General features: G+C 38.7%; 1 protein-coding gene across 2 annotated transcripts in view; it reads left to right on the forward strand.

Annotated features, from left to right (window-relative positions):
* The window catches only part of LOC111874489 (alpha-tocopherol transfer protein-like), a 106313-nt gene extending 81333 nt beyond the window's left edge, over window positions 1–24980 (forward strand). For both annotated transcript variants that reach the window (XM_023870033.2, XM_023870034.2), the window contains exons 2-8: window positions 4809–4988; window positions 5705–5799; window positions 13087–13240; window positions 16814–17007; window positions 20519–20629; window positions 21894–22044; window positions 23190–24980. In XM_023870033.2, coding sequence (XP_023725801.1) covers window positions 4809–4988; window positions 5705–5799; window positions 13087–13240; window positions 16814–17007; window positions 20519–20629; window positions 21894–22044; window positions 23190–23236 — 932 coding nt within the window. In that variant the 3' untranslated portion in view covers window positions 23237–24980. The remainder of the gene's footprint in view (window positions 1–4808; window positions 4989–5704; window positions 5800–13086; window positions 13241–16813; window positions 17008–20518; window positions 20630–21893; window positions 22045–23189) is intronic.
* Window positions 24981–25212: the final 232 nt, after the last annotated feature.

A 25212-nucleotide genomic window follows, 5' to 3' on the forward strand; every position in this document is an offset into this window, starting at 1 on the left:
AGAAAAATGGGAAATCGCTTATTTCTGTTGTGAAATAGAAGTTAAAATTACATGTTTGATTTGTGGGCAAAATATAAGTGTTCCACTTTAGATAATTAAATTGAAATCATTCCTAAATAATAAATATGATTAAATTTCCTTGTATCAAAATCTAATGTATATTTCTATTTTGAAGTGCGACCCTGGACTATTATTTATAGGGCTGAGGTGGCCCTCTGTACAAGTTGAGTTTGACATGCCTGGTCTAGAGAAGGTGGCAGCCTCACCGTCTCACAATCCTATGGGCCTTCGCGTCTTATTACAGGGACAGCTTACCAAAGCAAAACAACAAGATTTCGTGTGGGGAAGAAAAAGGGACAATTTATAGGCGCTTCGGCTGCTGTTATAAAATTCAGGTTAAGACCTTAATAAAGAGGTCCGTCATGACCTTAATTAAACTTACACGCTTGTCAGAAAGTAGATGGCGACCTTCAGTAATCTGTATTTAACTGTAAGTTTGGAAACTATAAACTGATGAACCATCACAGTTAAGCATGCAAAATTTGGCGCGATGATGGATTGCAAACGTGTAAGCCTGCCGATATTTTTTGCCCGGTGTCCTCCACGGTCAGCGCATTAGAGCGAGTCTATGCTACGAACTTGCTTCGTCTGCAGAGAGAACATTCGTAGGCTGGCAGTGGCAAGTGGCAACAGGCACCTGGGAAAAGCACACAGTATCTACTAATAACAGCGATCGTACGAGCTCAACGTCTACCTTCTTACTGAGTCAACATAGTGTCGCTGCGCATGGTCCCCAGTCTTAGGCTCGCCGACTTGCGTCAGACCACTATGCATCAGAGATCCATCGGCCAAAATCTGCCCGTGTTTGACAGGTGCAGACATGGAAACGATGAGGAACCCCGTGTTATATGTGGCAGGTATAACATAGCAGAAACTGTACCAGTGGAAATAATGCATCATTAACTCTTATAATTCTCTAATACACATTAATAGTTCTGGAACCAGAATGGCTCAGTTGGTACAGCGACTAGGCTAAGGGTTGGATGACTGAAGAATTTAGGTTCGATTCCCGGCAGGGGCAAAAGGCTTTGCTCCATAGCATCCAGACCGGCTCTAGGACCCACCTAGCCTACTTCACAACGGTACCGGAGGCTGTTTCCTCGGAGGTAAAGCTGACCATTCACCCCCATCACGTGTCAAGGTTAAAATGGTTTACCTATACATCCACTCCCCCATAAATTGACATGGTGTAATGCTGAAATAAACTAAGCACAGTGACAACTTTACCGTTTTACTTCTAATTCACAAGCCTTTTTAGTTTTGTGATGTAGACTCGGAATATTGAAGTAAAGTAGGCGCCGAAATTTCTTTTAAAATTGCATTAATGAACGCGCGATTCGTACGGCTGGCCATTTTACGCAAGTCTTCCTACATTATCTACAAGTTCAATAGCCGATTTTGATTAAATCTTTTACTTACGGGTCTATACCATAGGTCGTAGACCGCGTCTCATCTTTGTCGATACCTGTCTGCATGACTCAGAACTAACCAGCAAACTAACGCCATGAGCTGAGTCCTTCTTGAGCAGCCGCCATTTATTCAGCTACTCAAAAATGTTCCAACATTTTATGGAACCCGACGGTTCATTACCATGTTCACAAGAGCCCTCCACTGATTCCTATCCTGAGCCAGATTAATCCAGTCTTCACCAACCCATCCTCTTCTTGTTTATATAATACACATAAATCGTTAACGTATGCTATTTTGTCTTCATATATGGCAGTAAGTAGTAACGAATAGGAACAGAAGATGGTAGAATTAAACGCGCAGTAGAAGTTATTCTTAGTCGTTGTTGCAAGCGGCCTCCGTAGTCTAGGGGTAACGTTCCCACCTCATGACTCTAGGTACGCGGGTTTATAAGCCGTGGGTCCCGTGTCGTAGATTTACGGCACGTAAAAGAACCTCATGTTTCTAGGAGACCTCTGAGAAAAATTATTAGGTAAAAACTTTCCCGCCCAAGTAGTTTCCAATGCCTCTGGTAGATGGGGGAAGTAGCAAGGTACCGAGGGCCGACCTCGTTGGCTCAACGGGGCTGATAGCACGCACCGTCTACCGGTAGGGTATGGGAACAGTAGAAATTAAAGGGGGACGCACAGTGGACCAATAACTGGTCTAAGTGCATGGGGAAACCCACCCCCTCCAATAATAATAAAATAATAAGAGTCGTTGTTGCAGTGTTTGTCTTTGCCAAAGAATTTCGTAGCATAGAGCTTAGTGCATCCTTCCATCAGTCTATGTGTGTCTGTATGTATATCCCCTTATCATCGCTAGGCAGTGGCTCGGTAAAAACTTTACAGCGGCAAAGAATACACACGCAAAAATAGAATTGTTTGACGCATCATTTTGTATGCTGTCTGTGTCATATCATAGGAAAACAGGTGATTAGTTCTTCCCAGAATTTCTTGTTATTCATTTACGTGCTGAACTCAACAACCGAGAACCAGTTATAGTCATCACGAATACAAAACAAGGCCAGAACAAAGAGAAACAACNCTGGGAGAGCTCAGTGGAGGATCATCTGAAAGACATCTCGGCGTCAGCAAAACTCTGGACAAAATGAGACAGTGGTGCGGCTTGTTACACGTGAGGAGCATCGTTAAGAATTCGTGCCAACGATCTGACACCTGCGCATCAGCTGAGGTCCTCGAACCCGGAGCGGGGCTTCATGTACCAGTATAACAGCGGTTAGCCGACCGAGAGGAAACCCATCGCCATCGTAGGATTCCTTCAGCACAGCCAGAGGGGAAATGGATACCTCCTGACTGCCATGGACTATGTGATCAAGTGGCTGCACGTTTACGCCATCTCTTAACAAGGGGCTTCATGGAGCCTGACGTTATGCTGACCAGCTTCTGTCGTTTCGGAGTCCCGAGCGACCAAGGCCGGAACTTTGAGTCGCATATTCTGCAGTAAATGCTACGACGCCCCAGGATCCGCAAGAAGTGCCCTACTTCTCTGCATCAGCAGTAATTGTGCTGAGATATGGGGTTGTTGCGGCGTTGAGTATCAAGATTATAATCTTGTGAGATGTTGCGTCGTGTAGTTTGGTAGATGAGTACAAACGTTTCAGAGGTATCTAATGTCTCCTTTGTCAGTGTAGAAGAGGACTTGAATATGACACAGTAAATTCCTTTGAAACGTTAGATCCCATCTCAGAAAACCATAATCTTGCAATATTGCTATTTAATAGAGAGGATGTGGGAGGGAGTGTTCGCAGTCTATATTAATAAGCTGTTACCACGGTCAGTTCCAGACTTTCAAAGCAGGTTGGAGACCATCGCAGACTTTGCTACCGAACTTGCGTTTAAGCCTTTTAAGACTAATACTGATCGCCAAAGAATATTCACGATATAAGAACAATTTTCTTAACTTTTGACTTTCTGGCATTAATGTCTGTTCTCTAGTATCTATAAAGAAGGATCTGTGACTTAATTCCCACACCTTTCCACTATTTCGACCAAATTTGGCGTGATTGTAGAGGACCTTCCCACGGAGGTTTCAGACACGTGAAACACCAAACAACATATTTTTTTTCCTTACTGCTCGAGAACCATTTGTTCAAGAGTATTGAGGCTTTCGGCAATAGATAGAACTTACATAAACAGCTTTACGTACTCCATATGTGTTATATTTTCTTACTTTTTAAACTTTATTATTCCAAAAAAGAAGAGCTTTTAAATATTCGCAAAAATGTGGAGATTTAGTTTGTAGTGGATTTGTTTATTTATTTACAATTATATTAATATAGTTAAAATCAATATTATAGCGATTCATTGTATTAAACCTCCTAATTAAGCATGTGCATTATTCCAGGGCAAATCCGAGTAGATAAGCTGGTTCGATATGTTTACTTTTTTCCTGAACTCCGATTCGGTTTTAAAATTCCGGTAGGGAGGGCGCAGACGCGTATCTTGACCCACGTCTCCATGCTGGCTCCCATCACTCGCCGGATTCACCTGGAGCGAAGAAATTTGTAACTCTGGGAGCTACACAATGGCTGAGAATGAAAGCCACCGTGCTTGTTTTCTGAAGTAAGACCTTGACCATAGTGAAAACAGCCGCTTGGTTTGTTGCGTAATTAGAAAGTAGTGACCACGTCACACAGCCTGACCCTTCACAATTTAAAGAAGGAATCTGTTTGTTCGACTTATTGATGTTACACGATTACACAAGATATGTATACCTTGCTTTTACATAGAAGTCGATAACGTGTTAATCTCTCTGTGTATATATTCATGTATGGTTTGTTTAATGCGTTTATTTTTATTCATGTATGGTTTGTCTACCGACGCTATTAGTTAACTCGGAATGGATAGCAGCAGTGGCCAAACGTACTGAACGTCGGAGCAGTGTACGATAATTTTCAGAACTTCGGAAGCCGCAAACGTCCGTGGGTTGGATAGCACGGGTGTTCAGATGCAAGCTTTCACGCAGAATTTTTTTAAATGTTTAATGAATATATAAAAATAGAACCGATTGATATTCTTTCCACGAGTTGCATTCGCGACTCACAGTTTGGTCATGTCTTCTATTTTTCTTCGAATTGTAGGATGACTAATGATTAACGAATTTGCAATAATGTGGAAGGAAGCAATCGTAGCCAAGTTTGAGGCATTATTCTGGCATTCGCCTGATCATTGGGTCAGCTTCCAAAACCTTTGTTTTTAACTAATATCTAATAAATCTTTAGGTTATAACATGCCATCGTCATAACCTTTAGACTTATCTTAATTCTGATGTGTTCGCAGTTAAGGAGGCTCTTCTGTCTGATCTGGAGGAGCTGCCAAATCTGAAGATTGGAGATTATATTCTTCACATAGAACTCGATGAGCTGACTCCTGAGGTAAAGGAAATCGCCAGGAAGGAGCTCAGGGAAACGCCTGAAGTCAGGAAAGAAGCAATCGTAGAACTCAGAGATCTCCTTCGAGGTAAGGATTGCTTTCCATCTGGCCAACATGTAATTCAGCTTCATGTGCCATGAAGTTCCCAGATGGTGTAAAGAATTAGATCAATACAGAACAAAATGAAACCCGCCAGTTAAATTTAAATATCTTTATTTTCTTCTTTTTTTTTATTTTGAGGTACTATAAGGACTTCCGACTATACAGCACTGATTTTTATAATGATTAATGAGCAAGGAAGACTTGGAAGAAAACTGTCCTGGCCAAACTGAGTAGTACCCCAAAGTTTTGCTTGGAAGGACTGAGGAAAACCACGAAAACCGTCAGTCAGGATAGCAGAGATTCTAACTGAGCATCTCCCGAATAATTTTGCAAGTTCGGAGCATTACCGCTACAAAAACGTGCTTGATGCTTGAATGGAAAATGAAATTGGCTGTCTGCTATGGTGTGACGCATTGTAGCTTTGTGACGTTCTTCGATTTTTGGGGAGATATGGACTAGATTCATCTGGCTGAGGATGGGGACTAGAGGTGTGCTCGTGCCAACTCAGCAATTATCCTTCATAAAAGATAGGAAAAATATTTTGACTAGCTAATTGAACTATAGCTTCTCAAAATGGCATAACCCATGGAGTTAGTTAACTCCGACTGTACACATCTAGTGGACAGGTTTTTATTTAAATAATGTAGTCAGACCCTATCCATGGCATAATTGTATAAGAGTTTTAAACTTTTTTTTTTCAGAGGAGACTGATCTCAAATGTCCTTTAGACAAGGAAGCATGGCTGGTAAGGTTCCTTAGACCGTGCAAATTTTACCCAGAGAGCGCATTTGAGCTGGTGAGTTACACATTTTGTATTGACCCAGAATATTGTAGTTTTTAGACATCAGGAAAGAATACGGCTATATTTCGTTCGTGATGTCCATGGAGGGAACGTAAATACAGTATATGCCGAGTGCGTAGTATACATGCCTGTTGATTCTTTCGCATAGGCAGCTGCCAATAGCTCGACTCCACACAAACGCAAAGTTGTTATTTATTCCGTCAGTATAACAACAGTCCGGTAACCAAGGAAATAATAAAGTCAGCATATAGCGACCAAGTTGTAGCTTTTTTTTTTGAAAACAATACTCTTCTGATTGCGTCTTTGTATTTGTGTGTCTGTTTGGATGCTCTGTCGCTCTTTATCTTTGGACCAGTGGACCGATTTTTATGAACATTAGTAATAATATTATACCATTGTAGTCCACCCCACTGCCATAAATATTTGGTTCTTGCGATGTGTAATAACAAGGCAGACTCGCAAACTTGTGAGGTGGGAACGACCTTATCGACACTTAGATCCTGATATGATATATGGTAGTAGAGAAATATGCAACTACCGTTGAAATAATAAGGTAAAGTTGTCCCTGTGCTTAGCTAATTAAGCACTATGCCATGAATTCGTATGGGGGAATGGATGTATAAAGCTATATTTTCTTGACCTCGGCACTAGCTGGAGGTGAATGGTCAGCTACACGCCCCGGCCGCTTTATCCCCGGGGAAAGAGCCCCTGGTACCCATTCTATAGGAGGCTGGGTGGGCCCCGGAGCCAGTCTGGACGACGTGGAGAAGAGAAAATTCTTGATCCTATCGGGACTTGGAATTCCGACCCCTCTGTCGTCCAGCCCTTAGTCAGTTGCTATACCCACCACACTATCCCGGCTCGTACCGTTGAAACAATTTTCTTTTAAAATTAAAAATAACCATATGACGACCGTCTAATGTTTTAATGACGATAAGTTATGAATCATTTGAGGTAGGCCTTTGTACGGAAGTAGATCATGGTTACACTACGAAATATTGTTTAAGTCAACGGTCATAAACACGGTGACGATGCGACATTTTGAGGTTATGTCCGACAAATTTAATGTGGGGAAACTCTGCAATTTAATGATGCAAATATATATTAATTAGGAAAGTAGGCTGTATCAGTTCAACTCGGGGCTCCATATTGCTAATATCAGTTGCTTTATCTTTAAATTTCTGATTCCAATGTCCGTTTCGTCCATTACATTTTAATCCACTGTCATGTTGAAATGTGTATCACGAACCAAACTTTGCAGTATAGTGATTAGAACTCCTGCTCCGTATTCGAGAAATACGGGTTCGAATCTTGGCTGTAGGCTGACTATTCTTACTGATGATATCGAGTGTTACAATCACAAAACGAAAGCAGTAGTTTCCACCAACAGTTTTAAATAACCTGATGATGACCATTGTTGTTCGAAACATGTAGTTCAATTTACAGAAGCTCCTAAATTAGGTTTAAAGGACGCATTGTGTGCATGTAAGAAACTTTCAAACAAATTTTAGAAGGACACTTTGTACGTAAGACGGTGAATCATTGACATTTGTTGAATAACTTACTGATGATTCTCGTGATTTTATCGGCCCACCCAGAAAAACAGATAGGACGTTGCAATCGTATGCTTAGCATATAGTATTCGAGGTTCGATACCCGATCCACAATGCCACAAACTGAGGTTTCTTTTGATAACACATCCAAATCTTTTCAAACTCACTGTTTCCAAATATCGTACGTTTCAACACTGTGGTAAGCAGTGAAGTTAAAAAGATGTCATAAAATGAAAGTACAAGCAACCAATCAGCAAATCAATACAGGCAAATAGGGTGGGTGTGTTTTAAAACGAACTGACATCGTCAACTTTTCCGCTCATCCCTCATCATTCGCTTATAAGTTCGACATTCAGATCAATTTGCCATTTCTTATTCCATGCCTTGTGTCCGCTTCAATTGAAACGCCATCATTATATAACCTAAAACTCGTCAACTTGACATTACCATGTTTAAAGTGAAATGTAATGATGGCTTTAATGTATATCTCTGACCGTGATTCATAGCGTAAGCAAAATGTTGACGTAATACGAACACATTAGTTCTTGGTGCCATGTAATTTTGCCTGTAAATAATATAGTACTTGCTTAACATGCTTACGAACGGAAATCTTATAAACTGCGTACGTGGCTATTCTTTTGTTGGAGCGTCCTTCAGGCTGTATTACCAAAGTTATCTTCAGATACGTGCTACTCAAGAGCCGAAACGAATTTGTAATTTTTTATATGACACACAAATTTTCCACTGGTAGGCACTGTGCATTTGAAGCTGTCAGAACGGCATTTATAAAGATTACTGTTTTTTTTTTGGGATAACACAGTAATCTTCATAGTAGACCTTGGCTGGAATCCAACCGTCATACGTCATTAAATTATGAATCTTGTTCATCCTGTTTTTCTTATCAGATTAGATTATTAATAGAGCGTTCCGGTTTCCAAATTCTTCCGTCCTACTTGTTGAGGTTTATCCATAGTTTCATCCAGTATGGTAGACAATTCCGTGCTGTCTTGTGTCACTTGTCTTCACCCAATCTCTTCTTCTTTTCCTTCTTCGTCTTTAGTCTTCATATCCTGTTTAAAGTCCCCCATGCGTAACTAATTAAGCACTACGCCATGAAGGCGTATGGGGGAGTGGATGTGTAGATCCACATTTTCTTGACCACGACACTAGCGGTGAGTGATCAGCTTCACAACCCTGCTTCTTTACCCCCGAGGAAAGAGCCTCCGGTACCAGTTGGATAGGAGGCTGAACGATGTGGAAAGAGAAAATTCTTGACTCTACCGGGACTCGAACTCCGACCCTTTGATCGTCCAGCCTCGTAGCAAGTCGCTATACCGATTGCACTATCCCGGCTTCTTCAGATCCGTTTACCAGATTCAGTTCAGGATTAATCTCCATAATCATTAATATTGTCGATAGTTAATGGCTCCGTGAATGGGGATTCAGACGTCAATAAGGCCCATTCTGTCTTAAAGGTATTTAATATGAAATTACTTGTCCAGATGTTGCACATCCACAAAGTTTATTTCGAATGCGTGGTGATATTTTCCTTCGAAATTTTATCAGTTTTCTTCTTCTTGTCATTGAGTGATGGGTGAGAATTGTAAATCATTCGAAATCTTTCCCGGCTTTATCCTTACCAATTCATAATTATCGGAGTTACCTCCACGAAAGGCCGCGCCATCGCTCAAGCGGCTAGTCTGTGGCTTCCAACCGCGGCGGCCCGGGTTCGATCCCAGGTCTGGTCAAGTGGGATTTGTGGTGGACAAAGTGGCGCTCCACAATCACTCTCACCTAACATCTGGGGCTGGTACAATAGGCCAGAAGTGGCCTCAGTGGGAGGGACTTAGTCCCACCCCACTAGCAATATAAGAAAAAGAAAAGAAAATACCTCCACGATACTCACCATAACCCACATTTTGAAGGTCCAAACCCCGAGACCGACCTGTGTGAGTAAGGTCCTTCGATGTCTGCATTTCAAAAATGCATTATGTAACTCGTCCTTATGCCTAGATACCATCTTCAGTGTTTATGGATTAGAATTCCGAATTGACTTTGCAAATAGTGAATGAAACTTTTAGACAATTCCTAGACTTCTTTGGCTGGGAAAGAGCCCATCGCAAGAACTATATCTATACAGGAGGATACAAGCTTAAAAGAAACACGGGCATAATGCCCATACCCCGAGCAGGATTTGAACCCGCGATCACAGTGTTCAAGAAGTATCTGATTCAGAACTGCCGCTGTGATCGGCACGTTTATATCTTCTGTTTATTTTCCCCAGTCCTCTTGGTAATGTGAAATGGACATCTGCTTCAGAAATTATTGAGACATGACTCGGAAAATAAATGAATTTGATAAAGGACACCAATCTCGTATTAGCTTTGTGAATGTTGAGAATTTCTATCTGCTTACAATTTCCCACATTATTTTGATGAAATGAAAGAAATACTTCTGCCAGCTATCAAATGTAGAACAGGGGTTGCATTGCTAGGCAGACTGAAGTACCTACATCTAAGAAATTAGTACCTGGAGTTGAAATTGATGTGGAAGAGTTGAAATGGTATAGATGTTTAGGTATTGATACAATGCCAGCAGAATTGAATCAAGCAGAGTCAATATATTTTACTGATGGCTGTCATGCATCCAGTTCATAATTTGTAACAAGACAACATTTTTAATATCTGTAACTAATGAACTAATCACCACGATGGTAGCAGAATACAAAAATTCAGAAGTGGTGCTTCTAACTAAATATTTTCACATGAGCCTGAGTCAGTGTCATCCACTTCACATCTCCCGAAGATTCATTTATTCTCTCTCTCATCATTCTTTGAGGATGACTCATCATCAGATAGCCATGTAGATCATTAGGACATAATCAGAAAGTTACTGGATCCCACCTTAAACATATTGTCACGTGTCAGGGGTGGTACACGTGATGAAAATAAGGAGATCTAGTTCGGATGATTGGATTTATTAGCACCTTAGTTACAAGTTCTCTTAATCACACTTAAATACAGTGCTACTGCTGATATACACAATTTCCAGTTCACTGTTGTATACTCATTAGGATTGTCTGTCTTCATTATCCTTCTCCTAGCAACTGATCTTAACACAGACACTAGCAGTTCACATCACTGTGAAGTCATCTTGCAGTCCACCTGGGTCGACTTGGCACGGCAGCCACTGATTGGCCTATTTGTACCTGCCCCGGGTGATTATGATGATGGAGAATTTGGTGGAATGAAGATTGGCAGGGGAAACTGAAGTACTCGGAGAAAACCCTTCCCAGCGCCACTTTGTCCACCACAAATCCCACTTGACCAGACCCGGGATCGAACCCGGGCCACTGTGGTGGGAAGCCAGTGACTAACCGTTCGAGCTATGGCATGGCCTTATGAAGTCTTCAGTCACTCTGGAACTTTGAACTAAAAATTCTTCTGGACTCACTCCTCCAGCCTACAACTGACTCGTAACTGCTCTTGAACTAATTCTCTCAAGTCAATGTAACATTGCAACTGAGGGTCAGTCAGTCTGTCCGTCTTGGTGTCAAGCTCCGGCTGGGGCTCATGACCACATATTTCTTTTTACATGAAAGTTACTGTCCTGTCCATGTGGGGCACCCTCTCAGATGAGAGGCTGGCTGTCATAGTCGATAGTATTAGTCCATTGTCACTATGTACACTTATTTGCAATTGAGTCTTAATATCTAGTATGTATAATATATACAAGGCCTCTGTCAGTCTAGGCTCAGTACAGCAGACTATGCCCTATTTCTAGTAGTATTCGCTGCCATGGGAGTGTAGTCACTTGAACGGTCGTATGCCTGACTGTCGCCAAGTTTGAGCCCCTTATACTTGTACTTTCTATGTCAGGTTTCACCTTGTTAATTCTATCAAAGTCAAACTCAAAGTCACATTGTGACTGATGGTCAGTCATTCAGTCAGTAAGTCTTGGTGTTTAGCCCCACCTGAGGCTCAAGACCAGATATTTATTACTGTTTGACAGTTACGGTCTTGTTTTTGTGTTGTACCCTCTCTGACGAGAGGACAGGTCTCTCTTTTGTATATGCTGCCAGCGCAGTCTTTCTTGGGTCCGAGTCCCTTGGGACTGGTGACCATATTTTACTGTCTCAGATTTGAGACTTTCCTTTTTGTTGCCTCCTATGACTCGCAGGGTCACTGTGGAGGTATTCGACCTGGCCTCCACATGGGTTTAATTCTGTCAAAAAGTCAAAAGTCAAAGTCACATTGCGACTGACAGCTAGTCAGTCAGTAAGTCTTGGTTTCGAGCCCCATCTGGGGCTCATGACCAGATATTTATTACTGTTTGACAGTTACTGTCTTGGTTTTATGTGGCGCCCTCTCTGACGAGAGACCGGGTCTGTCTTTTGTATATGCTCTTGGCCGTTGCCAGTGCAGTGTTTCTTGGGTCCGAGTCCCTTGAGACTTGTGACCATATTTTACTGTCTCAGAATTGAGACTTCCCTTTTCGTCACCTCTTACGACTCGCAGGGTCACGGTGGAGGTATTCAACCCCGCCTCCACACGCGGCAGTACTTCCACCACATAGTCTAATTCTGTCACTGCATTCACTTCTCTTATAAGCACTCTGCACAGACCCCACAGAAGACACTCTCTCTATTGTTGATGATGTTGCCATTTATGCAGAAGTGTGTTTACTGAGCTGTTGCTTAGAAACGGCTTGAATAACCTCATTGTTCGACCACTGTTCAGTGTGGAGGACAGAAAAAACAGCCTCATCTATTGTTGCATATCCTAGCAACAGACTGTTTACCAAGAATCTGTCTTCAAGGAAATTTTTAACAACACATTGCGTAGCAATGGGTTTACATGTAACAATATGATGGGAAACAAAATCTTTGTACCAGAGATCTTATTGAGCATAGAGGAATTTCCTTTCATAGGTTTGCATAATTGAGGCATGACGTACACTCAGAGATGTTTTAGACAAAGAATGATATTAGCCTCTCATCTTCTTTCTGATCTTCCAAATGAATATGTTCCAGCAGGAATGTATGTCTTTTCTCTCCCATTTTCTGCTCATGACATTGTTTGCCATGATAAATAACCTCAAGAGGATGTGGACTTTTACTGGTGTGTGAGCGAGTTCACCTGGATTGGTGGGTTGGTTGGAATGTGTTGAAGAAAGGTCAGTTGATCAACAGGGAGACCAATTCCCTTTGGGCATTATAATGCTGGCCTGCCTCTCTAAGGGACATAAATATGGAGGGATAACCTGGCCTTTGAGGAGTCTTCTGTGCCAGACTTGAGTGGCATAGTTTACTTCTTTAATATCATTTAATTTTAAATATCTTTGACTTGGCAGTTTATAATATCAAGGTCATTGTAGAGGTGAGATAATTGCAATTTTAATATGTGCTTCTATAGAAGTAAATGCAAAATGCCTCCAGAGATTTTATTCATAAAACCAGTTTAAACCTATTATCCCTTGTGGAGGACACAGTTACCTGGAGTGCCTGATGGATGGCGCTAATCATCATATGACTTATATTTCTTGTTATTGTTTTGTAATATTATGATTTGATTGCCTTTTTCATTTTATTATATGTGGTATTCTAAAAACAGCCAGGCAGAGGGTATGAATGCAAAGAAGGGGGACAGGAAGATTCTATATTATATATGCATATTTTGTTATGCTGAGGCCAAAAGAAACTAATGGCTCTCAATGTGGCATGTTGCAGATTAAGAGGTACTACCAATTCAAGCAGAAACACAGCAATTTGTATGATGGGCTGGTCCCAACCAAGAACAAGAACATTTTTGATCACAACATTCTCACTGTGTTACCCAACAGGGACCAGTTTGGACGCCGTGTCCTCATACTTGAACTGGGAAGTAAGTAACTTAGCCATAGTCCATTTTCAGAAGAACAGGTCATGGAAAATGTCCACTCTTACAAAATTACTAATCCCTTTGCCACCTCAACAAAACATATGAAGAAAATAACACTATTTGTGACTTGCCAGATTATTTTCATTCATCTTTATTACATTATAAGTGTTTTTCATGTTAAAAATAGAAAGGATTTCAAAAGGACTATTTTCTTAATAGTTTTGAGTTCCAATTGTAAAACAGATGTTTGTACCTACATTTTACCAGCAAACATGGGTGGAACTTCATTCTAAATCATGTTTAGACTAATGTTAGCCTTAGCACATTTAATTATCATGATCTGTTGTGTCTGGAAATCTCTGTGATATGTGTAGGAATTTGATATAAAAATGCAACTAACCTTTTTGTTCAGTTATCTCCTGAAGGCTAGCCACAAATTCAATCTCAAGTAATGTGTTTAAATTAAAACATTAAGAATTGTGCAATATATTTGTACTGGCTTGATTTTAAAGACAATTCAGCACGTAAATCTATAGAATTTAATAAGATCTAAAACTTTTTGACGATGGTATATTGCTGGATGGATGGATAATGTCCAAAAACATAATACTTGTAACTATAGAATTTAGTTGTGAATTTGTGATACAGAAATACAAAGAACTTTGAGGACTGTAATTAAGTCAGTGTTTGAGAACCATCACACACAACAGACATTAGCACAGAATACAAACTGACACCAGAATGTTTGAATCTGGAGGAAATATGACAAACATGGAGAAAGTGTAGCATTAAAAGTGTTATATCAGAGTTACATATTGTTTCTATATTTGCATTTCTGTATTTCTCTTGTTTTTCTTTCATTCTGTATATCTGTCTATCAATTCTTTCATTCCCCCTTTCCTTAAGTAAAGTATGAGGGTAAGTCAATAAGTAAGTTACAAATGGATATAGAACTTAAACAAATAAGAGTACTGATTTGAAAAATGCTTTTATTTCTCAACATAATCTCCCTGTACATTGAGGCACTTGTCCCAACGTTTCACAAGCCCCTAAAAACCAACAGCATAAAATTCTTTAGGCTGCTGTCGGAACCAGGCGTTGACTTCCCTTTCTACAGCTTCATCATCGGGAAAATGTTCAGCCGAAAGATGATGTTTATGAGGGCCGAACAAATACAAGTCACTTGGAGCAAGGCCTGGGCTATACAGAGGATGCTCGAGGACTTCCCACTTGAAATTTAACATAATCTCATTTGTCTTGTTGGCTGTATGGGGACGCACGTGGTCATGGAAAAGCAACACACCTTTGGTGAGAAGTCCTGGTCACTTACATTGAATGGCCTTACAAAGTTTCCTGAGGATGTTACAGTAGTAGTTGGCATTTACGTAAATGCCAACTACTACTGGCATTTACGTAAATGCCAACTCCTAATGTAACATCCTCAGGATGTAAATGTTCCCTGTAAAGGGAAGTCACCACCTGGTTCCAACAGCAGCCCAAAGAATTTTATGCTGCTGGTTTTCAGGGGCTTGTGAAAGATGGGTCAAGTGCCTCATTGTACAGGGAGATTGTGTTGAGAAATAAAAGAATTTTTAAAATCAGTACTCTTATTTGTTTAAGTTCTATATCCATTTGTAACTTACTTATTGACTTACCTAATTATTTTTCGTTTATATTTTCTGTTCTTCTTTCCTGTCAGTTTTATAACAATAAATTTCAAATATGTGCCTATTAACTTTGCCATGTCTGTCTGTCTGTCTATCCATCTGTCTGCATACTTCAAAATCACTTAATAGTATGTAAGAAACTTCACATTGGCAAGTTTTACTAAAATGAATTAACACATTGCAATTTTGATTAAAACTGAATAATAATAATGGGAACTTTTAACGAAGACTTACATGCATTTCTGGATGAATTTCTTAACTCATACACAACTTTCTAAAATCTGATTAGAGCAAAAATATTTCTAACAAAATTTGTAAAGAAAAATGAAACATGTCTTATATCCAGTACACTTCTGTGTAAATATTACAGGTTTTGACAAAATTAAAAGAAAAGAGCTGATGCCATAATTATTACATTAAGTGTACATTTCCTGTTTTGTCTTTTTTCCTTTGGAGGATGGAAATAATTGCTCCATGATAATGAATATCTTGGAATAACAGCAATACAGGCCTATTTTACTTATTTCTTCTCCAGCTTATGTGTATTTATGTGGTATGAATTATAACTAAAGGTTTGTAACATAGAGTTCTGCAAGCTCAGAATGCAAAGACTTAGGCAACATGATCATCTTGCAGGTACTATTACTAAAAGTTTGTAACAGAGAGTTCTCCAAGTGCAAGCTTAGGCATCATGATGTAACAACAAATGCAGTGTACATATATTCACAATTATTGTGTGTTCAGGTACTGAAAGGGTTGTAGTGGTTTTGGTACCATGAAACTCGTTTTTTCTTCCCTCTTTATAAGCCATCAAATATGATCCGTAATTCTTGTTTGCCTTGAAGGTTTTGAAATATGTCCACTAGCATAAATAAATCAATAAAAATAACCAGTTAAGAATACAGGTTAAGAGTGGAGGCAAACTGACCTCATAATTTCATATGGATATACCCTTTCTTTAATACCAACCACTAATCACCTTCAGAGAATATTTCAAGAAATAGCCATTTCTAAGAAGTAATTCCATGTTATAAATGCAGAAGCACTGACATCTGTATTATGTCTTAGGATTGACACAGTAGGAATAAACGCCATGGTGCAGTGGTTTACACTGTGTCTTATTCAGGAGAGCTAAAGGAATGTGCAAGTGTCATGTTATAGGCCTACCAAATTGTCTATAAAGTCACTCATGATGTGGGGGGGGGGAGTAAAAATGATTAAGCTCTTAGTAATGTAAATCTTTGCCTGCTATTCTGTGTCTTGGTTTTAATTCACAAATTTCCTTTTTTATCTGTATTTAAAAGGACTTCAAAATGACAAATAAGGTTCCATGTTGTGGAGTATATAATTGATACTTAAGTTTTTTCATCTCTTACCCTACATCTGTCTTCTAGAACCTCCATATTACCTCATTTCTTCGAAGATTTTTATTTTATTGATTTTTATATTACAATATTATTTCCCTTATGAATTTAAAGATGTGTAATGCCAAATTTCAGATTGAAAAATACTGTATTTGATTTTAAAAATACAGAAGAAAATTGAAACATCCGAATGAAAATTTAGATAAATTTCTAGTATTTGAGGTTCTCATTGCAGTGACCATTGTGATTACTTCTTGTATATGACACCATCTAATGTGGTAGTTTACCAAATGTTTTGAGGAACATATTACATATTTCCTGAAGATGGAGTCAACACTTACTCCAAAACTTCTGTAAACATTTACCAGACATCATGGCATTACATATCAGAGCAGCATAATCTTCATACAAATTTTGGTCAAAAATCACTCCCTCTCTTCCGAACCTGTGATTGTCACATGTCACCAAGTGTCAAATATATCATTTGTTAACTATAAGGGGAAGTACACAATGACATGGTAGCAATTCTAATTTTATGTATGCAGAAAAATGGAAACACAACAAAGTTTCACTGGACGAGGTCTACAAAGGCTGTGTGCTGTTCCTTGAATGTGCCATGTTGGAGCCTGAGACACAGGTTGCAGGTGCTGTGGTAATATTTGACATGGATGGCCTTTCCCTACAGCAAGTCTGGCAGTTCACCCCACCCTTTGCCAAGAGGATTGTTGATCTACTCCAGGTATATTGCACTACCACATCTAAGTAATCACATCATATTATGTCACATTATCATTTGAAAGTGATATGCCTAAGTAATATCAGGAATAAGCAATGACTTAACCTACTGTGTCATATCATAAATTATTGAGTTTAAAGCTATATGTACATATTATTTTTTCACGGAAAGTGCTAAGCAATCATTTAACCATGTAATATAATCACAGAGAAAACTAAGTACATGTTACTGTCTCGTCACCAAAATGCAGGGCAAAATCATGACATAAAGATAGGAAACAGATGTTTTGAAAATGTGGCACAGTTCAGATATTTGGGAACAACGATAACAGATCATAAACTGATTCAGGAGGAAATTAAGAGGCGATTGAACTCGTGTAATGCTTGCTACCATTCAGTCCAGAATCTTTCGTCTTCTCGTCTGCTGTCCAAAAACATAAAAATTAGAATATACAAAACTATAATTTTGCCTGTGGTTCTGTATGGGTGTGAAACTTGGTCTCTGACATTAAGGGAGGAACATAGACTGAGGGTGTTTGAGAACAGGGTGTTGAGGAGAATATTTGGACTGAAGACAGATGAAGTGACAGGAGGTTGGAGAAAACTGCATGAGGAGCTTCATAACTTGTACTCTTCTCCAAGTATAATTAGAATGATCAAGTCAAGGAGGATGAGGTGGCAGGTCATGTAGCACGAATGGGGGAGATGAGGAATGCATATAGGATATTGGTGGGAAAGCCAGAAGGAAAGAGACCACAGGGAAGACCAAGGCGTAGGTGGGTGGACAATATTAGAATGGATCTTAGAGAGATAGGAAGGGATGGTATGGATTGGATAGATCGGGCTCATGTGAACAGGGTGATGAACCTTCGCGTTCCATAAAATGCTGGGAAATTCTTGAGTAGCTGCAGAATTGGCAGCTCCTCCAGAAGAGCTCAGCTCCATGAGTAAGTAAGTAAGTAAGTAAGTAAGTAATACTATAATGTAATATTAATAATGTGGATGTGATTTAATCAGTAATGTGGAAGTCAGAAATTATCCACACTTTCACCATACAACATCTTTAGGTTTGACACGCTGCCTTCTGCGCATGCATGCTTAGAGTTGTTACTACTGTGGTCACATGATCAAAGTTTGACCTTGATCGCATAATTTTCCTTGATGCTGTGACAGTATAAACATGGCTGCTCCACTGGTAGTGTGCACCAAGGAGGAACAAAGAATGGTGATCCGATTTCTCTGGTTGGAAGGTGTGTCAGGGGCTGAAATTCATCGGGGGCTTTCAACACAATATGGGGACAGTGCTCTACCATGTAGAAGTGTGTGTGAGTGGACCAAGAAGTTTAAAAGTGGCCGGACAAGAAATTCAAGACCCAATATTTCATGGGAAAGGTGATGCTAACCGTATTTTGGGACTCAAAAGGGCCTACACTGAAAGATTACCTGGAAATGGGTGTACAATCAACAGTGCAAGATACAGTGATTTGCTGGCCAACAATCTGAAGCCAGCAATTCACACCAAACGCCGAGGCCTATTGTCAAAGAAAGTGTTGTTGTTGCATGAAAATGCACGCCCACACATGGCCGGCCAGACCTTTGAAACCATTAACCATTTGGGTTTCAAGGTGCTGGAACACCCTGCTTACAGCCCAGATCTCGCCCCTTCCGACTATCATTTCTTTGAGCCGTTCAAAGATGATTTATGAGGTCGTAGATTTTCTAAGGACAAAGAAGTGCAGGGAACGGCACATAAATGGTTGTGCAACCAACCAAAAACCTTCTTCTTGGAGGAGATATGCAAGCCTGTGGACCACTGGACCAAGTGCATTGAAAAGGGTGGAGACTATATAGAAAAATGACATACTTGTTCAACCCTTACTTTTGTGTATATAAATTGGGAAAACAGGAGTGCGGATAATTTTTGGCTTCCTTACGTATATGGTATATTAATTATTCGAAAGTAATATATCTCGTTCATATTATGGATAAATAATCTTGTAACCATATTGTATAGTAATATCATATTAAGTATTTGAAAGTTAAGTTTCATTCATAGCATCCAAAAACTGTTACGTCAATGTGTAAATAATTCATAATTCTCAGTTAAGACTGAAGGATTTGAAGGAAAAACTCTAATGATATTGGAGTACCAAGTCACTCTGTTCTAACAAATATTTAAAACGAAAATTTTTAACATATCAGTAAATTAATCCATTTGAACTTTGAGTAATGATGTAACCATCAGTTCAGTTCAGAGTCATGAGGTTAGAAGGTGTTTACCACCTGACATTTCATTTCAATTTTCGTTTATATTTATTTAATAATTAATCAAAGCAATAAAATAATGCATCACCGAAGAAGACTCAAATCTAATCTGAAGGTTTACAGTAATGGTATATGCACTTGATCATTGACCTTTAAACATTGTGCATTTTCCTGTTATTATTTAAAAGGTTTTGGAGACTGGGCTCCTCAGGTAGAAAGCCTATTCACTTGTGCACAATTATTAGGGATAATCCCTATCTCTGGACATCAGAACCAACACAAGGCAGGATATGTAAACCTATTCGACATACAAATCTATTTGAATTATCATTTCTCCAACACAAGGTCTATCTGAAAGGCAGGGCTGATATGACAGAGTGTGCAGGCTAAGCAACTACTTGGGCAACATGCTTTATGGGGCAGTGCATTTTACAGACTGTTTGTTGAAATGAAAATTAATTCCTCATGGTCTTCTGCTGATATTATGACCATTAAGTAATCTATATATCTTATACAGTGCGTACAATCAAGTGCGCGCCGCGGCTGCAATTTGCCGTGAGTCATACCACCGCAGAACGGATGCAGTCGCGGGGAGTGTTGCAACTCCTCCCCGCGACTGCATCCATTCTGCGGTGGTATGACTCACGNGTGACAAAGTTTTAAAAGAGTTGAGATGATTTAATTCATAGTGGGGACAGTGAAATTTCTCATTGCTTGGGGCAGCAGTTAGGCTTATGCTATCCTGCTGAAAGACTAAGGGCTTTCAAAAAATATGTTGCTCTAAAATATGTTTCATAAACTACAGCATGTATAAGCCAGAGCCTGTATTTTTGTTTAATATAATATTATCATCTAACAAACAAACAAACAAACAAACAAACAAACAAACTCTGCAGCCTGTAGTCCACAAGCGAACCATACCGACCGAGTGACTGCCACTTGTCGCCAAAGTTAGTGCCAACTTTTGCGGATAGAGGGTGTCACGTGGTCAGTGCAATGGTCCCCCATGGCTGTTAATCTCGGTTTTCTAGACTGGAGCCGCTATTTCCTTGAAAAAGTTCCTCAATTATCCTCACAAGGCTGAGTGAACCCCGTTCCAGACCCACTACTTGTCAGTAAATCTGGTAACACCGGGAATGGAACCCAGGACCTCTGGATCTGTAGGCAGGAACTCTGACCACTAGACCACAGAGGCGATATATCATCTAACAGCTGTACATATAATTTCATGGTTTAACTTTTTCTTACAGGATGCTATTGCTTTGAGAATAAAGAACATTCATATAGTCAATCAGCCTTACTTATTCAACATGGTGTTCGCTCTCTTCAAGCCATTCCTGAGGGAGAAACTACGAGGCAGGGTAAGTTTACTTAATTGTGTGAAATTTTAGGTTCTCACAGCAATGGCAGTGAAGAGTCACAAAATCTAGTGCATGTGAGACATACTTGTTAAATATCTGTTCAATTTTAAAATTGTTTTGATATACTTAATGTACTACCTTTAAAATAGAGTATCTTCTTGCCACATGTTCAGAATAGCACTTGAGTTCATCCAATATTCTGTCTTATAAGTATTGGATGTGGAACAAGAAGAGCATGTGGATGACAAGTCATTTCTTACTTGAACAAAGAATAAGAATTTCTGAAGCTTTACCTCCATGATGCCTGTATGTTTTCATAGTGCAATGCTTGATTACAGGAACAGGTTTACTTTCAGAAGAATCCTGAAATTGCAAAAAATATTTTGAACTTTTTTTAAGAAGTATATTCTCATTTCATACAGTTTCACAATTGTATATATGCTCCTAGCGACTGTCCCTATTCCACTGATGCTAAAGAAGAAAGAACTGACAAAAACTTTGAAACACATTATGACAGTAAATTTTGCCTCTGAACCACATGATTGCCTTGTCTAACCTGTAAACATAAAGATACTTCTCATTGCCTGCACCCAGAATTTAGTTTGACATTTAAGACTGGAAAGTATGATTTCACAGTAAACTTCTCCTCCCACAGTAATATAATAGCCCAGTGTCCCCTGTCATGTAGCAAACTTAGTTCATGTTCAAAAGGGCTGTGGTTCAAATCTCAGCCTGGAGGCTATTCTAACTTAGGATTTTTATGGTTTTCTTTAATCACTCAAGAAAATGAGAAGGTAGTATCCTAAATTAGGTCACAACTGCTTTCTAGCATGACAGTCACAGTGGCCACGTGGTCTAAGGCATGAAATGTCTTCCCCCACTTGAACACTGGGATCATGGGTTTGAATCTCACTCAAGGCATGCATGTCTATGTTTATTCTATGTTTGTGTTAGGTAGCAGCCTTGTGATGGGCAGATCCCCCATCCAAGGAGTCCTTGGATTGTCTTAGTTTAAGAACATAGAATGAAACAAAGCATTTCACAGATGCCCTATGTTCCAAGTGGGAGCAAGCAACATGAATGGGAGGAGGAGGATTCTTAGCGAATACTTGCCAATTCATTTTTGGCTGGTCACCTTATTCAATGCTATGTAATCTAAGCTACTGACAGTGCCATGACATAGATTATAAATAAATACAGATAAATATTTTTGTAAGAAACTCATATTAGTCATGATTCTATTGCAGTGTATTTGTACTTTCAGATCATCTTCCATGGTACCGACCGCGACTCTCTGCACAGCTACTTGAGCCCAAAGTCACTACCTGCTCAATATGGAGGCACTCTAGAACTTCCACGGATTGATGGGCCTCAGTGGTACAAGCTGTTAAGCATGTGTGAGAAGGAATATGAAGGTAAAAGTTCTTTTGTTAACAAACTTTTATGACTTTGTTTTTAAACATTTTAATACTATAAACAAAGTATGTTGTTTTTAAGTTGGTGTCAGTTTCCTACTCATATATGTTTTCAGTTTGGAGACATTGAAAATAAGAAGAAACCTTTGCTCTCATCTCTTGATGCTCTAAGCTAACCATTTTCAACTTTAATATGCAATGAAAAAGCTAAATAATTCCATTAAGTGTGACTGGTTAAGATTATCTTATTTCAGTTATGTTTAACTAGTCACACTGAACAGAACTATTTAGCTTTTTCATAATATTAGTGTGATGGACCAGAATGAAACAAATCAAATTTAATATACAAGTTACAACGAAAATTTTAAGAAAAAATAATGTCTCCATAATGAAAAGATTTAGCAAGAAGGCAAAGTATTAACAAATGAGAAAAGTAAATGCCATCCAGGGTGGGTATTGACAAAAGTTGGAATTTCACCTGGGTTGTGCGAGTTTGTGTCTTCTCATTACTGATAGCCATTTTGCTCACCACTGTTAAGCTCATCACTTCACTTTCTTGCCATTTGGAAACATGAAGACAGTGGCTGGAGAACAATCCTTAAGTATCAGTATGTAAAGGAACACACACCATCTGTCAAGATTAGTAGAATATATTTTGATATATTATTAGTGTAACATATTTACTCAAAATGCGTCAATGTTTGATTCTTCTTTTAAGTTCTACCTCAGATACAGCCTGGCTTTTTAAATTTTCTATTGCAGTCCTATAACCAATTAAGTCCAACTTTTTAATGTTTCCACTGTGATGCTTCACCAGACAAAATCTGGACAGAAACTAGCAATTTCTTGACTGGTTGAAAATAAAATGGAAATATGCTTTTTCTGCAGAAATAGTTGATGTAGTGGGACAATATGGGATAACAAACTGGATGTCAAAAAGTGGATGGTTGAATGCATGTACTGCAGTGATATCAGAATGTCATATATTCCTCAGAAATTCCTCTACTTACAATTGTGTCACTTAAGGCTAAAGATGCCATTTTGCTTTTATGTTAAAATGTTTTTCAGTTCTTGTTGACTCACAGGACTTCTGCTTTTCATTTTTCCCACAAATAGCACTAAGAAACGTGTTTTCTTCCTTGCAGCTGTCAATTCCTATGGTTACAAGAAGGACGTGGAATCAAAGAAGTAGATTGATTAACATCATTGGAATGTAAATAGTGGCAGAGTATTTTGTTCTGTCATAATGAAGTCATTTGTAAAGAACCAATTTGCAAGCAGCACACTTTCAAATTGCTCTACTTCAGAAATTCTCCAGGTGCCTTCATTTCCATGTATGATGAAAATTCTCTGTGCATTCATTTAATTATGCCATTATATAAATTACAGAATATAGAGAATCAATATCCAAAAATTAGCCAAGTTTTACATTCAGTTTAAATATTCCAACTATTTCTACATTCCATTCTTTTACAGTGTACAATATTAGTTTTAATACACGCATTACAAGTATTTATGGAGTACTTAAACTAATGAGCCATATCTCATAGTATAACAATTCTTAATAATTTTGGAAGAAAATAATTATTTCCCATCTGGCTGCCGATAGTGATATTACGTGAATTGAACACAGGATTGGTGATGGAGGAAAATGTGAAGATTATTTTTCCACTTCTCTCCAACTGTACTCTGTCCATGCAGCTGTTATCAAGCACCATTATTATATGTGATATTTTGGTCAGGTCCTGGTCTGTTTATGAACTGGATTTCCATAACCTGTTCACTCACAAATCAATCTACATATATACATATTTCTTGTATGGTGAAAGATGAACATACACACCTAAGAATATTACATCTTTGTTCTACAATATCATTGATTCAGCCAATAACTAAGGCACAGATTTCTTTTATTCAAATTGAGATGACTTATTTTTATAGGGGAATGAGTGGGTTTAAATTATATATTAAAATTATCTCATATCAAGTATTAAAAATTAGTAGAAAGAATCAGGGATGAGATCCATAGTATTTTAATAAAAATAGAAGTAATTGTATTAGATGTTATATATAAATATAAACAATTATCAAATGGTATTACTACTGAAGTACAAGCATCTAATGGTTCTTCATACTAAGCTAGAATTTTAGTATATTCTGTTTCTTATGCGACATCAAAATGACCTAAATATACGACTGAACACTTTGTTAGAAACTTTGGTTATTAATATATTTTTATTCTAAATGTTTGTTCCAAAAGCTTCATATTTGTGAGATGTGAGGTTCTCATGACAATAAGTATCAAGATCAGAGTTATGATATGTTTGGTGGATAGATACCCGCATTTTTGAGAATACAGTTTCCTAATTTACACATACTCCAACCAAGAAGACCATATGTAGTGGTAATACAAGTGTTCGTTCAGATCTTCAAGTAAATTGTGTCTGTTCAATTTCTCAGATACAAAATTTGCTTTACTTACACTAACTTTTATTAACATTTTCATATGTAAGCTTTTATAAGAAAATCTAGTAACAGACAAATGGGTCAGGCTAACATGAACTGTTCATAATTTTTTCATTTTGTTTCTTAGGAAGACACCTAAAGTTTGGATTTATATTATCACACCCAAATTCCCACATTATTTCTGTCATATTTCTGTTTATTTATGTAATAACTAAATTCTATGAAACAACACTTCCAGTGATGCAGATGCATGCTATCTGGTAAGTAATTTCTTGTGATGGGCAAGTGTAATGCACAAGTTACATATCATAGTAACTTTGAACTCAGTTCAGTGTACTGAAATCTTTGTCAGTACTCACCAAATAACAAGCCAACGACGACATATCGTATTTTCAACGTGTTTAACGAAGAATTCCTATACAGAAAACTGTAGACCTGTAACGTTGTTTGTAAATAGTTTAAATATAAATGAGAATTCTTGGAACATTCCTGAGTAGGCCTATAATAGTTTCAGTTCTTCTTCAGCATGCAGTCCCATGCACCTATCCAGCCTGGTGGCAATTGGCCTAGTTACCTCACTGCTGCATCATTTCATTTTTAGTACATGAGCAGAGTTGTAATTTGCTGCCTGCCTTCCCCAGCACAGTTATTCTTGGTTTCAGGCCCCACTGGGACCCATGACCATATTCTTGTTTTTTCCAA

The sequence above is a fragment of the Cryptotermes secundus genome, unplaced genomic scaffold, assembly GCF_002891405.2.
Source record: "Cryptotermes secundus unplaced genomic scaffold, Csec_1.0 scaffold532, whole genome shotgun sequence".
NCBI classification, from domain to species: domain Eukaryota; kingdom Metazoa; phylum Arthropoda; class Insecta; order Blattodea; family Kalotermitidae; genus Cryptotermes; species Cryptotermes secundus.